General features: G+C 36.0%; 1 protein-coding gene across 3 annotated transcripts in view; it reads right to left on the bottom strand.

The window, feature by feature from the left end:
* The window catches only part of Kcnj3 (potassium inwardly rectifying channel subfamily J member 3), a 142,986-nt gene extending 129,011 nt beyond the window's left edge, over positions 1 to 13,975 (bottom strand). The window contains exons 1-3 of one of the 3 annotated variants that reach the window (XM_078017426.1): positions 13,374 to 13,970; positions 11,889 to 12,639; positions 1,134 to 1,350 (exon numbers count right to left, since the gene is read on the bottom strand). In XM_078017426.1, the coding sequence (XP_077873552.1) occupies positions 1,134 to 1,350; positions 11,889 to 12,584 (913 nt within the window). In that variant the 5' untranslated portion in view covers positions 12,585 to 12,639; positions 13,374 to 13,970. Of the gene's footprint in view, positions 1 to 1,133; positions 1,351 to 11,888 lie in introns of all 3 variants that reach the window. The other 2 variants (XM_005315791.5, XM_005315792.5) reach the window with 2 other exon arrangements.
* Between the last annotated feature and the right edge of the window lie 2,384 nt (positions 13,976 to 16,359).

The raw sequence follows: 16,359 nt of genomic DNA, 5'->3' as shown, positions 1-16,359 counted from the left end.
ATGATAGATGCGAAAAATTACAATGGCTTGCTGTCTCCTTAGACAAAAGCAACTATGTGTAATCAAAGATCTTACACTTTGGTATAAAGACTGAATTTATGTTACTGTCAATGTTAAGTTCAATATTGTTATAGTTAATATATAATAGCATTTTAAGATTAAATGAAAGAAAAAAGTTAAAAGTTGAAAGTTAAAATATTTCTTACTTTTTTTAATTACCTAAAGAAAAATAGACATGCATGCACACATACACACACACACACACACACACACACACACACACACACAGATGTTCCACTGTTGGTCTCAAGCATTCAGCAGGTTACCAACCAGCTAGGCAATATTGAGGTCCCAAATAATCTACTTCTTTTTATTGTTTCTTTCCCTTTCCAACCTGACTCTCCTCAGAGAGTAGCAAATTTTAAGTATTTGGGGCCTTCCAATGGTATTTGCCTCTTAAGGAATAATGTGCAGCACAAAGCTATGCTGAAGCAGAAAAAGAAAAAAATCTCTTTTTAAACAAAACTAGTCAAGGTTCAGCTGAGGAAATCTATTGACTCACTTTGAAATTAAAATGCTTCTTTCGTGCATACATACACACACACACACACACACACACACACACACACAGAGGGGATTTTCCACTGAGGTTGTACATAAGAGATATTGAAGCTCTATCAATGACACCCCAAATCAGCATCCTCAAGGGAAAAATATGCACATTGGGTTCAGGCTATTACCAATTACCTTGAGTTTTTTTAACCTTAAATGTTTAAAAAATATGAAAATCATAAAAAATATGAAAAATAATGATTATAGGAAATCCAAGTTTATAATTAAAACAGAACAACATAATCATTTCTAAGGCATCATCTTTGTTCCTTTTTTTTCAGTAAGTTTTCCTGTATTAACATCAGGCATGTAACCATCAAAACAATAAAGCTGGATTTGCAAAGTAATATCAATTTAGTGTTACAAAGATATAAGAGACGTGTTATTACTTTCGTTATTATGTTATTACTTTCATTATTATTATTTCATTATTATTAGACCAATTTATGACAGGTATTGTACATATAATATAATGCAATTATGGAAAAAAAACTTGATGGCATATCTATGTTTTTACTCACCAGTTGTTTCCACAATGCCTTCTAGGATGACGACAATCTCGAACTGTTCAGTTTGCATGCTTCGCTGGGATAGGTCATAAAAGGGGCTTTTGGCATCGATCACGTGGCAAATTGTGAGGGGGGACACAAGAAAAAGTTGATCTGCCCCTGTACTAAAACCTACATCCAGTTCAAGTTGGTCAAGGGGAAGGAACTCACCCTCAGGTGTCTGTCGAGACTAGACAAGCACACAGAAAAAGAGAAGAAATCACCACTTGTACTGAAATTTTCAAGGCAGTCCAACAGTAATTTACATCATTGCCAACATTCTGCACTATCAATCATCTGCAACAAAATCCAAACAAATCATTATGCAGCTATGTTCTAGCAAATAGGCCGAAATCCCACATAGCTCGTGCGGAACATACATGCATTATTTATAATATACAACTTGCTATAATTACCCTTCCCTAACTCGTGAGCTTTGGAGAAATGCCTGGTCCAACAATGGCTGTTAGCACAAACTGTGTAAGTGAGTATACACGTGCTACAGCTTGACACAAAGCACTGTGTGATAACTCATTGCATGCCAGAATTTTCTTTCCTCATATAGCAAATAAATAGGCAATTGTCATGTAGTTACTTAAAGCCAAAAAAGGTTGACCATCATATAAGAAAATATTTATCAAAATATTAAAAAGAGAAATAAAATAATTTATTTTTCTAGGACTTTGGAAAAGTTACAAATGCATATAAAGTGGAGTAGAAGTGTAAAAGCATCATATTAAATTATATACATAAAAGGTCACATAATAAAAATAAAAGGCTGATGCTTTTAGCTGATGACTTTCAAAATCCTAATAATAAACTGCATTGTAATTGTTTACTTTTATATTTATGAATTTTAAAGCATCATGAAAAAATTGCATTAAACTGAACTTAATCAAAATACAATTTTAAAAATTTGTACTTGATCAACATAGTTCTGGAAAACTTTCCACCCGCTAATTGAAAATTAGTATGACTTTAAAATTAGTAATCCATGAAAGTAAACCTTATCATCTTTCTTTTATGTTCATTTTAATTTTGTTTTCCATATGTGTTATGTATAGCAATCACATATAAGCAAACATTTAATAAGTTTAACCTACAAATGATGGTGTTAAAATAAGAGATGGGTAGTCAGAAGTTGTACACTGAAAAAAGAAAATTAGGGAGGAGGAGCCCATGCTGCTGATCAAATGGGACTTCAAAGAATTTGGTATATTTTAACAATCTCTTTGAAAAGCTAATTTAATAAACAAAACTGAAACTGTAAGAATAGCCTTTCCAATGAACTGAGGTCCTAAAGACAAAATTCTTACTCTTAGGGTCCAAAGAAATACATTGCCTTTGTATATTGAGTAAATGAGTTTGAAAATGGTTATTGGTTTAGTAATATGTCCTTTGACAAACAGAAGAAAGAGTTTTAAATTGGTGATAGTTTATTATGCAGCAATTGCTACACAGAACAATTGTTAATTCAATTAACACAAAAATTAGTCAATTAGGGAAGCTACTTTATAGTTACTCAGGAATATTATTTACACAGAAGAAAATCCAATGAAAAAATTAAGACTACTTTTCTGCTCAAATTTTTGGGTAGAATTTTTTTAAAATGAAAGTAGAAGGAAGAAGGAAGACGAGAGAAGAAATGGGAAGGAAAGGTGGAGAAGAAAAAGGAAGGAAGAAAATGATTACTGACCAAAGAGAAAAGAAAACACACAGAAAAACCTGATGGTATTAAAACAAAAACAGCAGCTCTAGCAACCAATGTTGGAGAAAACTAGGCATTTTCAAGGCTGTATGAAAAATTTCTCTTTGGAGCTTTTTCAAGTCACCTATATTTCTGAACCTACTTCCACGTTAGTAAAATATGAATGAGATCATTTTTCCAACTGCACAGTTGCATAATAAGTATTGATGGCTATAACAAAATAAAATCCAAATACAAAAAAAATAAATAAAACATCCTTGACATTGTTCTTTCACCTAGTTAGAAACAGGTGCTGTATAAACACAAGGTGGTATTTTGATATATCTGATTAGTAATCAAAATTGGACCATTTTACTGACTATTCTAAGCTATACTTTTCCTATATTATGACAATGTTGACAATGGTAATTCATTAAAAACTAAATTTTTATTTCATTTAATAATAAGTTTATCCAAAGGAGATTTTTTTCCTAATCGTTTTATGTGCATACTAATACTAGGATTTGTCTCATTTTTATGTTATTTATTTACACCTGTGCCTCATTCTAAAAGGCTTTAGAGTAAGTTCTTAAGTTTTATTCAACATTCAACAAATCATTCAGAAAATCATGAAAAGAAGAAGTGGCCTAAAAACAGGCAGGCTATCATCAGGAGAATGCCAATGGTAAGAAATATTTCATTTTTAGCAAAGCAGTTTATTCAGGAATATTATTTATATCAAAGAAAACCCAATAAAATTATATTTTAGAATTAAAAATGCATGGATTTGCTTTATTCAAGCTCAATATACCTTCTAACTTCAAATACTTGTTCTATATGCTCCAAATGATTACATGTTATCTCTCACTTGCTGTGAAAATTTGTATCCTATCCAGGTCTTCTCATTATGTGACATATGGAAAAAGTACTAATAACTGTGTATCTGTGTGTGTGTATGTGTGTGTGTGTATATGTGTGTGTGTGTATGTATATATGTGTGTGTGTATGTATGTTTATATATATAAACATACATATATATTTGCTTTTCATGTGATTTTATATATATATACACGTGTGTGTGTGTGTATATATATATATATATACATATATATATATGTATATATATATATATATATCTTCATCCAAGGATTGAACCATGGGGCACTTAAACCACTGAGCTACATCCCCAGCACTTTTTATATTTTATTTTGAGATGGTCTCCACAAGTTGCTCGGGACCTCAATAAATTGCTAAGGCTGGTTTTGAACTCACAATTCTCCTGCCTCAGCCTCCTGAGCCACTGGGATTACAGGCATGCTTTCCATGATTCTATATTTTTCAAATAAGTGATAGTCTCTACATATACATTAAAAATTATTTTCCACTGGATTCTATATAATTTAACCTTTCTTTAAATTACTGAGACTCGCCCCACCTATCCACAATTTTATGATCCAGGTGTTCTTCCTTTATGTTAGACCACCAACATGTTTGAATTTAAATATGCTTTTCTCCCTCTTTATTGTTGTTGTTGTTGTTTGACTCTAATAGACTATCAATACTATTACTAATTGGAATTAGAAAGAAGTCTTTGGCTCAAGTCAAAAGCCAAGGGTATGGTTATAGTGTGGCAGCTGCTTAAAGAGCTGCAACTGTTGTTCTGAGCTCTCAAGTATAACCAAATTATGTTATCACTGCTTACTTTCAAATTTCATAAGTGAAGTGAGAGGTATTTTGTTTAAGGAACTATGTTATGCACATGTATATGAAAGGGAAAGACAGGAAAAGTTTGAATTATGTCTGTGCCTTTATAATATCAATCTGCAATCTATTACATGAATGTATAATAGAATAGTAACACTGATACTCCATTACTTTTATATTATCTTATATAGTATCCACTATTGTATTTTGGAGACATTTTATAAAAGGTAGACTATGTTTAGATTTTAAAAAAAAACACTTAAATTTTCTTCATTATATCATAAGACTTATGACATAAAAAAGAAGCCTGACATTAAAAAGGTTATTTGTTATTTGGGTATAATTATCTTCTTTAGTTCTATTAATTTCTTAATTCTAAAAGGAACACAGAGCCATGATAATTTCTTACTTAGAAAATTTGTAAATGGATATGATATAGAACAACAATAATTCAAACTGTTTTCAAAATCAAACAATTGCTAAAAGTTCAGATAGATGTAATTTATTAACATTTCTAAAAATCTGTTTACAAAGGTTGACTTCTATTTTATGAAATAATCATTAGAATCATAAAAACTGTGGAATGAATAAGAAAGTAAGAAAAAAAATGAGAGAAAAGACAATGAATAGGACATTGATAATTCTTAAAATTTAGAACATAATTTGAATAATCTATGACCTGACAATGACTTCCATAAAACTTTTATTTCCCATTTTCTGAAATCATAGAAAAGAAATAAAGATGGTTTCAACATTTTAAAGCTGTGCTGGTTGGCTGCATTATAGCAAATACTTGGCATTCTAAGAAAAATTGGGGTATCTCAGGCTGAAAATTTGTTAATATTTACTACCCCAAAATATGAACACCTTTGATTTTTGAAATGAATTGGCACATTTAGGTTGTGGCAGTAATTTCTAAGTTATTCTTCATAATAATAACATACTTCTTAATATTTAAATTATACACATTTCTATTATATGCAAATGGGATCTACATAGAAGGCTTATGCCCCCACTTTATAGTCTTATGTACAAATTTCAAAGAAGCAATTAATTTCAAATTATTTTGAATTCTGTTGGAATCCAAAAGGAACTGTAAGGTCATCAACTACAATTCTCACTGCAGGTGACAAAAGAATCAAAAGTCACTTGTTCCTGGAAGGGACCACCATGTTCTAGTACTTTCAGAGAAATGGCTTTCATATGACAGAGGAAAGCCTGTTGAGGGTTTATGCAAACACATGCACACGCATGCACACAAACACACACACACACACACACACACACACACACACACACACATACACCCCACATACTGTCCTTGGGTACACATTTAGCACTGTCCTGGCAAAAGAAGACCCACATTTAGCCATCCTCCTTCTGGGGAACAGGCAACTAAATGACTACATTCACCTTCCAGGGCCACCCTTCACCAACACATTCCAAATCTTTGCTGGCTTTCTCCCATCTCTGAGCTGTAAGAGTGTTCTTTACCATCTTGGGGTGAGGGTTAGTGGATTTTGAATAAAGCATTTGCTCACTACCACCTGACTTTTCAGATTTACCCTTATCATATTCCAAGGTTTGATCCATGCCTTACCAACCTGCTACAAGTTTCCACTGTGTCAGGACCTATAGGGCAAGTTGTCAAGAAAGGAAGGAAAGGAGGCAAAGATGGAGAAAGCAGGCCATCCTTGCCTATAACCTTCCCTCATTTTGTCTGGGAATTTCATTTATCCTCTTTAAATATGTAATATACATGTGTGCCCTAGTATGGTGAGTGGATGGTAAGTCGAGAAAAGAATTACATGAAGTGAGATCAGAACAATATCTGGAAGCAAACATTAGGAACTAACCCCAAAACACATTCCAAGTTCAAGAAGATAGTGTTTCCTTGACTAAATATACTTATGACAATGGCTTTGACAACCATATCAAAAGTTAAGTCAGGTAGAGAAAAGTATAGACCTAGAATTCTACCTAGATTGTCTACTATAAAATTGTATAATTATTTGGACTTTTTAACCTTGAAATTCCATGAACATTCAGGTGGAAGGACTGTGCCCAAGATCAAATCTAAAATAAAGGTTTTAAGTGCTTAGCTAATTAACCCATAAGAGCGTTCATTTTCATGAAAAGAATGTATATATAGAACAAAATGTAATTTACTTTCTAATAGATTATGGGAAGGCATTTATACCATTCAATTGAAAGAGCAGCTTTATAATTCCTTGAGGGCCTTTTGTGGAATTTATAATAACTACAGGCAGAATTTGTAACCCTACTTGTACATTCCCTGCCTATTACAGAACACCCTCCAATCCATCAAAGGCCTTTTCTTACTTCTCTTTATCATTTGTTCTTACCTACTGCTGTTTATTTGTGGGTCATTAAGTCCTTATTTCTGTTCATAGTTTATACTCTGAGTACCACCTTGTACATTTTAGGAACCATATTATAAATAAATAAAAGAAGCAGAACAAAATATATTACTACTATTGGAAAAAGGGATAATAATTATAGATTTTAGAAAGAACCCAAGATCTATACTTATTAGAGAATTATTGTACTTATGTCAGAGAAAGAAAGCTAGGCTAAATAGGAACTGTGCTATTTTTTTAAAGACAGAATGAATCCATTAAAAATTAGCCAACAAAATGGAGATCTTACCCCTGAGAAATTTGAAGTACTCAGTCTTAGACCTCTTGAGTATTTTTGCTAACACCTTAGACCATGTTCAGAAGAACGGTATATTATGTATGTGTATTATATATGAGAATTTAATTTTTTAAAGGAAATAATTGTCTCAAGATTAATAATAAATTTAAGTTAAAAATTAAGGTTAATTGGTGAAAAATCAGTTACAAGGGTCACATAGAGTCAAAAACATAATCACATTTAAGTTTAAGATATGGAGTGAAGATAAGTCAATAAATACAAGAGTAATATCCAAAAATCTTTTGGTTTAGAAATAATTATGTTTAAAAGGTTAATAAAATGGCTGGGGTTGTAGCTCAGTGGTGGAGCACTTGCCTGGCATGTGTGAGGCACTGGGTTCCATCCTCAGTGCCACATAAAAATAAAGGCATTGTGTCCATCTATAACTAAAAAATTTTTTAAAAAAGGTTAATAAAATGTTAAGATAGGACAGGTCTGGGTAAGTAGTTCAGTGGTAGAGCACTTGCTGAGCAAAAGCAAGGTACTGAGTTAGATCCCTATAGTGAAAAAAAAAAGTCAGGATATATGAAGATGATAATAAATTACTTAATGGTTTTACAGAAAACATGTTTTATTGCATTTGCACTTGATCACATTTATATGGGAAGAACAACACAGCATCTAACCGTGAATATCCATATAAATGGATACCAGAAAAAATATGTATAAAAATAATGCATGTGATGTTAGAAGAGGAAAGGAATGCACTCTATTACCTTTCAAAAAATGAAATTTAAAATGTGCACAGCTGACCTCCTAAGAAAGAAAGATGACTATTGGCAATGAATGTAAATATAAAGAAATATGATTATGCTTCCATGAGAAAAACTCGTTCTTGTCTGTTTGAAAATATAGATGCAACACAGTTGACTGTATGTTTGCATTATTTTTAAAAGTTTTGGGCAAATACAAGCACATATGAGATACATACATATATGTAGATATATGACAGCCTTTGGATAATAAATTTGTACATTATTCATCAGTACATTAAAGATTACTCAATTCTTCCTATAACAAGTTGTATATCCATGGCAGTCAACTTTTAGTGTTATATGAATAAAAAGGAATATGTGAGATTTCTAAATCTTTTAAACCCAATACAAAATTACAGGCTATAGCATTTGAGTAATAGAGACCTCAACTCCTTAACCTAGACATCCTAATGTTCTACATGAATACATTGAATTAGCATAGCCACAATTCTAATTAATACCTATTCTCTATGTTAAAACAACTAAAATAAATTAATAATTAAGCTAAATAACAATATGGCCATGAGAGGAGGAAAAGATTAAAAATATTTACCTTAAAACAGCTTTCTATAACTCTATTTACACATAAATTATAGATTTTTAAATAATAAATTCAAAACTATATCCTGTTATTTTTTTAATCTACTTTATTTTGAGTAGAAAGAGGACTGGCCTCTCCAGGCATAGAGTTGGAAGATCTATATTTGATTACTGAAAGAAATTTCAATATTTTCAAGCTGGAAAGTCAGGAAAAGAATTAATATAAAATTTACCTTGATATAAGCTAAAATCCTAATTTAAAATGAAGTAGAGAAGTTAGGGGGAAATTTCCATCAAAATTAGGGAATCCAAAATAATTATGTGTGAAAAATTAGCAAGTATTAGAAAGTCATATCCATGTTTCAAGTGTCTTCTTAAGAATCCAACAGTGCTTTATAACTATTGAGCAAGACTCTACTATTTATACTAATAAAGAAGCTTTTATTCAGCAAATAAGAAACAAGTGACATTAAAATGTGATATTAGGTCATAGGAAGAATATTTGTGTGCTATAATTATTATCATTAAATGTATTTGTTCAAATAAAATTTTTTAAAAATATATTTTTTTTCCTTAAAAAACATATTCTGTGTTAAAGACACATAAACTTTATACACTTAAAATGTTGTGGGGTTTAAAACAGGAGACTGACTATACATAATATTATTTAGTAAGAAGAGTGTATAAAACTGATAGCAAAATATTACAACTTAAAGATTTGGTATAGGTTTTCTCTTATTACATAGCTGACTGTTTTAGGTCACTTCAACTTGGTCCCTAATAGAAAATGAAAGCAATTTGTTAAAGTCAAATCTCCACTCCAATTTTGCTGAATGTTATAAGTTCCCTAATTTAAAGCATGAAGTCTGAAGAAATTATAAGATCTAAAAGAATTCATTTTAATTACCATGGCTACTGGAAAAAACAACTTCAAACAAGCTACACTAACTGGCTGGTATGAAGAACTGCCACTGATCAACTCCTTTTCTTCATAAAAACTAGAGAATTTCACTATAATTTTGTTTAAATATAAATTTAATATCACATGTCAATCATCTCACTTCCAGCACTGACATCTTACTAACAAATCAAAAGTAAAGGATTTCATAGGAGTATTTTCCTATTATTTTAATTAAATGTTGTTTTTATCACCTTGTGTTAATATAGCACCTTGCTCCAAATTTGTCAACACTATACATCTTTTATTTTTAATCAAGACTCTGCTTACAGTATATGTGATTCATGACCTTATGCAGAACAATCGTTATCAGTGACCTCCCACTGTAGAGACTGGGGCTTCAGACTCATTTTACCTTTGTGTGTGTAGGGGGGTGTAACTAATATGTAGATGAATTCTATCTTCCTTCGTTAAAATAAAATTTTATAACAGCTAAAACATGTTGCCTTGAAAAGATATCTATTTTAATAAATAATCTTATATATTTGAAAAACTAAACAATAACAATAAATAACCTATTTAGTCTAGTTTTCAATTTCCACTGAACAATAAGGTAAATTACACTTCAATAAGAATCTCAAAGTGATGCATAAACATGGATTTCTTGATAGAGACTTTGGCGCTATTCTAAAAATTAAAGTGTTTCTATCTGCACAGTAGGCTTAACCTAAAAAAAGAAAAAAAAATAAAGAGGAGAGAGATGCATATCTTGTTCTAGGCATAGAAATGAGCACATACAATAATTATCTAAAAAATAAATGTATCTGCAACACAACTGCCTGATTTGAAACACCAAGCCACGTAATTCAAACACTGGTCAGTAAAACAATATGCAAAGTTAAATTTAAAAGTTATATACAGTTCATTAGGGTTAGATATAAAAATGAAATCTACTAAAAATAGTTATTAATAGTTATTTTAATGAAAATGTAAATCAGAGCCAGGCTGATAATTTCACACTCTGAGATACAAAATATAGTTTATTTACTGTATATAGCATTGTAAATACACACATGTGAAGTGACAGGGCAAGTGTACTGCTTTAATTCAAACACCTTACTGAGCAACTTGGTCAAGCATATTTAGAATAAGATCTTATAAGTGAATAATGAAAATAACATAAGAGCAAAACTTTCATAAAGTACATTGGATTAATTTAACCACAACATAAGTTGAGGCTTATGTAAAACAATATATACTCATACAGTAAAAAAATAAATAAAATTTCAAAGACAAAAACTTCATTAAATAATTATCAAACTGCTATTTTATTAATACCAAATTATGAATCTAGCTATGGTTCTTTATGTAATCATAAATAAGTCTTTTTCAATTTCTGAACTATTTATTTGAGGTCATCATTTTCAATTTATGAACATTAGAAAACTACTTGGGAAAATCCCTCAAAAAATTATATGAATTGTAAATGACACCTAGAGAGAGAGCTGGGCTTTAATCCCTCTTTCCCTTGCAGCAGCAGTATGATAAGTGACTAGGGAGGACTCCTGTTCCTGGTGGTGCCCTCTAAGGAGTACAAGAACCTTGCTTTAATAACCACTCTATGTGCAATTTGTTTTAGCATTTACACTACTGATGGTAGGAAGCAATCTTCTTTAATGGATGCTGAAAAGCTTCAAGTGAAATCTATAATTGACAAAGGCTTCATAGAAACAGGCAATTAAGAATAAAATTAACAAGAGGCTTTACAGGAAAAGCACTCAGACTTCCATATGATACTTCTTTAAGAAAATATTTAATAAAAGTTAAAATTTAAAAGAACCAGGTGTGGGGTTTCTTTCACTTTATTAACTGCTTCCTGGATCTGTGTGTTTAAAAGTTGAACACAGGTAGAGTTAAACTTACTGGGTCCAGAGGAATAATTCGACTGCTAATATTATTGGGGGGAGGGGGAGTTAAGGCAAGTTCAGCACCTATTTCTTCTAAATAAAACCTGTTCTTTTTCATTTTAGTACTTCAAGTTTAATGGAGTTATATGTTGATAACAAATCAAAAGCGTTCAGAATGGCAGAGCATCGGAGTAGGAGAAGAAGAAGAAGAAGGTACTGATTTCCCTCAAGGTTCCAGGAGCTCACACCACTCCTTAAGTGTTACTAGTTCAGAAAGTGATGCAAGCACACTCAAAATGATGGATATAAATAAGAGCAAAAGAGTGAGTAGGAAAAGGAAAAAAAAAATGACAACTGTGCTCTTCACCCAATTCCCTCCTCTCTCCCGCCCCCACCCCCACCCCCAAGAAGTTTACCAGAGGTGACAAGTTTAATAGGGGAAGGTGTTTCTCAGGTGAGTTCATCTCTCTGCTAGTGGGATGGCGATCGCTTGGTGGGGAAGGGGAGGGGAGAACTTACTTTGAGCAGCTTACAGCGGATCTGCGCGGAGACCATGTGGCTGTTGCGCAGGTTGCCCACCCGGAACATGAGCGTGAGTTTTCCGTCCCTCATGGAGATCACCGCGTGTTCGCTAAACATGAGGGTCTCGGCGCGCTTCTTGGGTTGGGACATCTTGATGAACATGCATCCGATGAGAAAGGCATCCACGATGGAGCCCAGGATGGATTGAAAGAGGAAGAGGATGATGCCCTCGGGGCACTTGTCGGTGATGTATCGGTAGCCGTAGCCGATGGTGGCTTCGGTCTCAATGAAGAAGAGGAAGGCAGAGGGGAAGTTGTAGACATTGGCCACGCAAGGCGTATAGTTGCCAACGTGGGCTTTGTTCAGGTCGCCCCGAGTGTAAGCGATTACCCACCACATGGACGCCATGAAGAGCCAGGCCACAGTGTAGGTGAGGATGAAGATGAAGAGGTTCCAGCGCCACTTGAGGTCCACCAACGTGGTGAAGAGGTCCGAGAGGTAGCGGCTTGTTTCGCTGCCCAGGTTGCCGTGCTGTACATTGCACCGGCCGTTCTTGTCCACGAACCGCTGTCGCTTCTTCTTGGGCACAAGCTGCTGCTGCGGGCCCGGCCCGTGGGGCTGCAAGCCTGAGCCGCTGGACGAGGTGGTCACTACCTGGTAATCGTCCCCAAATTTCCTTCGGATTGCAGACATAATATGGAGGGGCGAGCCAGATTCAAACGCGAAGCGAAGGCGCAGGAGCCAAGCGCTGCAAACCAGCACCAATAAAAAGGTAGGGGTGGGGGAAGGGGCAAAAGCGGGCGCTCCTTGTGTGGGGGGCACACCCTGTAGGTAGCTGCGGTCTCTGCCCCCTGCAGAATCCTCTTCCTCCCCTGGGACCGAGGCTTTATTTCCAAGCTGAGTATTAAAACAAAAAGTGTTCTCCCGCACTCAAGGCAGGAGGGATGCAAGGACCAGAAACCCAAGTGCAATTTTGCCTCCAAGCTTTTCCAGGATCCTCTTTTCTTCCCCCACCAGCGGCATCCCGGGCCACCTCTTACCTTTCCACTGTCCTCCTGACTATCCTGCAGCGCCTCCAAACTGACTGCTTAAAATTAAGGACTTGATAGGCAAGTCCCACCCCACCTGCCAACTCCCCAGGCTGCCAAAGCTGCGTTACCTGCTTGGACCAGACCCTCCCCCCTCCCCGCTGCTCCCTGATCTCTTGCCCGCCGGGACGGCTCTCGGCTGCCCCTGGCGCTCCCGCCTCCTATCTTTTAGCCAAAATCCCGCCCAAAGACATTTCTGCTGGGCAGTGGTGCAACGCCCCCTACCCACGCCCTCGTGGCTCAGAATCCCCCGCTCCGGACTCCAGAGACCTGGTCGCCTGACTTGAGCGGGCGGCTGAGTTTCCACAGGCGCCACCAGGGCCTTCGGGTGGACCCCCAAAGGCCCCCTAGCCACCCACGCTCTTAGGCGAGTGCTGGAAGCCGGGGCACTCACCCAGCCGGAGAAGTCAGGAGTCCGCACTGCAAGAGGCAGCAGCAGCCTGGCCTCACACCCGGTGTTCGGGGCTGTTTTCCTCCTTCCCACTTTTCCTGATGTACCCTGAAGAGCTTCAATGCCGGTCCCTTAAGCTCCTCACTTCCCTGAGGGCACCACACTGTCCTCGCCAGAAGATCTTAGCGCGTTGACCCCAGGCAGGCTCAGGAGCGAGACTCTGGGGTTCCTTGGCGCGGTGCCCTCCTTCCAGTCGACAGCCGTGCTGCTGGACAAGGTTGGAGCCTTGGGCTGCAGGTCAGACTTTCAGGTTGAACACTAGCGCCGCTCCAGCTTTTCCTCTGCCTCACTGTTGAACCTTTGCCTTTCCCTTCCTAGGTACCCTACTCCCTGTCCAAGCCAGGGTGCAGGATGAGAGGCGCAAGCTGGGGCGGCGGGAATGAGGTGTGTGTGCTGGTGCGTGTGATCAGCTGCAGAGCCGCGTTAGCCCCGCCTGTCCCTGCCTTCCCCCGCTGCTCCACCAGCCTGAATTGCACCTCCGCGCCTCAGTTGAGCCTGCAGTGTCTGGCAGCTCAGGAAAAGCGAGCCCCTCCAATGAGAAGCGGCTCTAAATCTGCTCCCAAACGCCAGCCAACTCTCCTTCATCCCCCCCACCCCGCCCCTGCGCGCATCAGTCAGAAAGCCCCCAACAAGCAGCAAATGCTGCTCTCTGAAAGAAAAGTACAATATGTCTCTATAACTAGGGCTCTTATTTAAACGGATTCTGGGTTTGGGGATGCATCATAAACAGAGATCCCAACTGGCTCTGAGATAAGCATATTCAGAACTCAAAGTTGCAAAAAAGCAGAGAGCCCTTAGGATGGGAACAGGAAGGAGAGGAGACACTAATAGGAATGTTTCTAGTCTTTTCTGAAATATGGTTAATGTGTGGCTGTAATTGAGGGAAGAAAGCTGGATTTTAATGGCCCTAGCCTGGCAGTTAACTTAATGGATGGGCAAAGTGCGGAAATAGTTAATATAGTGCCCATGAGTAAATGTCTGTATGTTTATCACATTTCATGTTTGTGTTTAAAATGCTATGGTATCTAATGGCATAGTTCATTCAGTCCAGATACATAAAAGTGATTTGTTGGAAAGTCATCAAATCATGTTGTTTGGAAAGCAAAGGGTCTTTGCTTTCAGGGTATTTGGCAAGAGAAAATAAACACATAATCTTTCTATCTATAAAGTTCTCCCCTCTATCTCCCTAACCCTAGCCTTTAGTGCAGGCAAGTGCATGTCACTTCCTACCTCCATAAGTAAACATTGTCGTTTGGCTAAAATATCTATCTCCAGTTACAGACACTTCTGCAGACTCTCTGATAAGAGGTCAGTAACTCTCTGTTATTCTTTTAGGATTACATAAGAAAGGAAAGTGACACCGTGGGAAGTGAAAACTGCTCTGGTCCTGGAATCATAAGACCTGATTTGGATCCTGGCTGTGTCATGTACAAGCTGTGTGACCTTGAGCAAGTAGCTGAACAATTTTAAGCTCCATTTTTCTCCTCTAAAAAAAATGAAAGGTTTACATTTTCCCAGTATTGATAGAAAAAAAAATAGAATGAATGTGGTTTTATTATTTCAGCTGTGACTGATGTTATATACGTGATGGCTCAGTTTCAACAAAGCCAAGAAGAGATTGTGAATGAGTTTTGGGAGTTAACACTATGCTGTGAACTAACATATATTCCCATCTACTCTCTGACTACAACCTCATCCTAGCTCACTTTGCCCTTTACAATTGTCTTCTTTCAATTCCTGAAACACATCAAGGCATACTAACCCAACCCTAGGCATCTGCCCTGTTTTCTCCTTCTTCAATGTCCTTGTCCTACTACTCCATGTTGCTGTTTCTTTAAGTCATTCAGCACTAAACCCAAGTGCATCTTCCTTGGGGTATCCTCCCCTAGTGTCCCAGGTACTGCTTACCACATCAACTGGGTTCATTTTCATTTTTTTTTTACTTTTTTCCAGTTGCTGTTTTCTTCATTTGTTTGATGTCTCTCTCCCCCATCATTACCAAGTATAGAATGTAGGCTCTATGAGAGCAAGGACCCTGTTTTGTTCTCTGGTATATCCCCAATATCTAGAACAGTACTCGTCACATACTAGGTTCACAGTGTTTGTTGGATGAGTGACATATGACAATCTATGTCACTAGAAGCCCAACATGCATTGCAGCTCTCTCTCTAGTAAATCAGAATGAAATCAGGTTACTTACATGGTTTAACATAAAAGAAATGTATACCCAAAAGAAAAGATTAATACTTCCTATGCTCATTAGCTTCAGATTTGATATTCAATCATGTCCCAAGTCCTTTTATTTTGATGTAATATCTCTCAGATGATTCCCTCTCTCTCTTTAAAACATTACCAGTAACCTTTTATGCCCACACTCAAATTATTCTCCTGACTTTATTGTCTTTCTTTCCTTCAGACTATCCTAGATAGTATTATTAAATGTATTGCCTTAAAATAATAAAGTAGCATTGAAACAAATACCAAAGTATTCTCTAGTTACTTCCATTTTCAAGATTTAAATATTCCCTTAAAAAAAACTGTTCCATGAAAAATATTTGTCATTTTATAACAACCAAATTTATATACAAATAATTTTATATTTTAAAAGACATGCCTGATCCTTTCATTTTACAAATGAGCAAATTGAGGCTCTGCCATCCCTTGTCAACAGAGTTAGAAAGGAGTGGAAGATTTCTGACCCATAGATAGGATCCCCCTCCTCTTTAGAGCATGTCTCATTTATGTGCTAGCCTTGTCTTCCAGATTATTTCCTACCTTCCCTTTAATGTGTGCTCTACTCTAGCCAATTTTAATGATTAGCAATTCTCAAAATATGTCCCATATTAATTTCATTTGTTCACCTTATTTCTCATCCATTAGATGAACACCCAAATTCCCAGCACTAAAAATAAAAATTAATATATATATT

The sequence above is a fragment of the Ictidomys tridecemlineatus genome, chromosome 7, assembly GCF_052094955.1.
Source record: "Ictidomys tridecemlineatus isolate mIctTri1 chromosome 7, mIctTri1.hap1, whole genome shotgun sequence".
NCBI classification, from domain to species: Eukaryota; Metazoa; Chordata; class Mammalia; order Rodentia; family Sciuridae; genus Ictidomys; species Ictidomys tridecemlineatus.
Note: the sequence above shows the minus strand (reverse complement) of the source record. Positions and strands in the feature narration are given on the sequence as shown.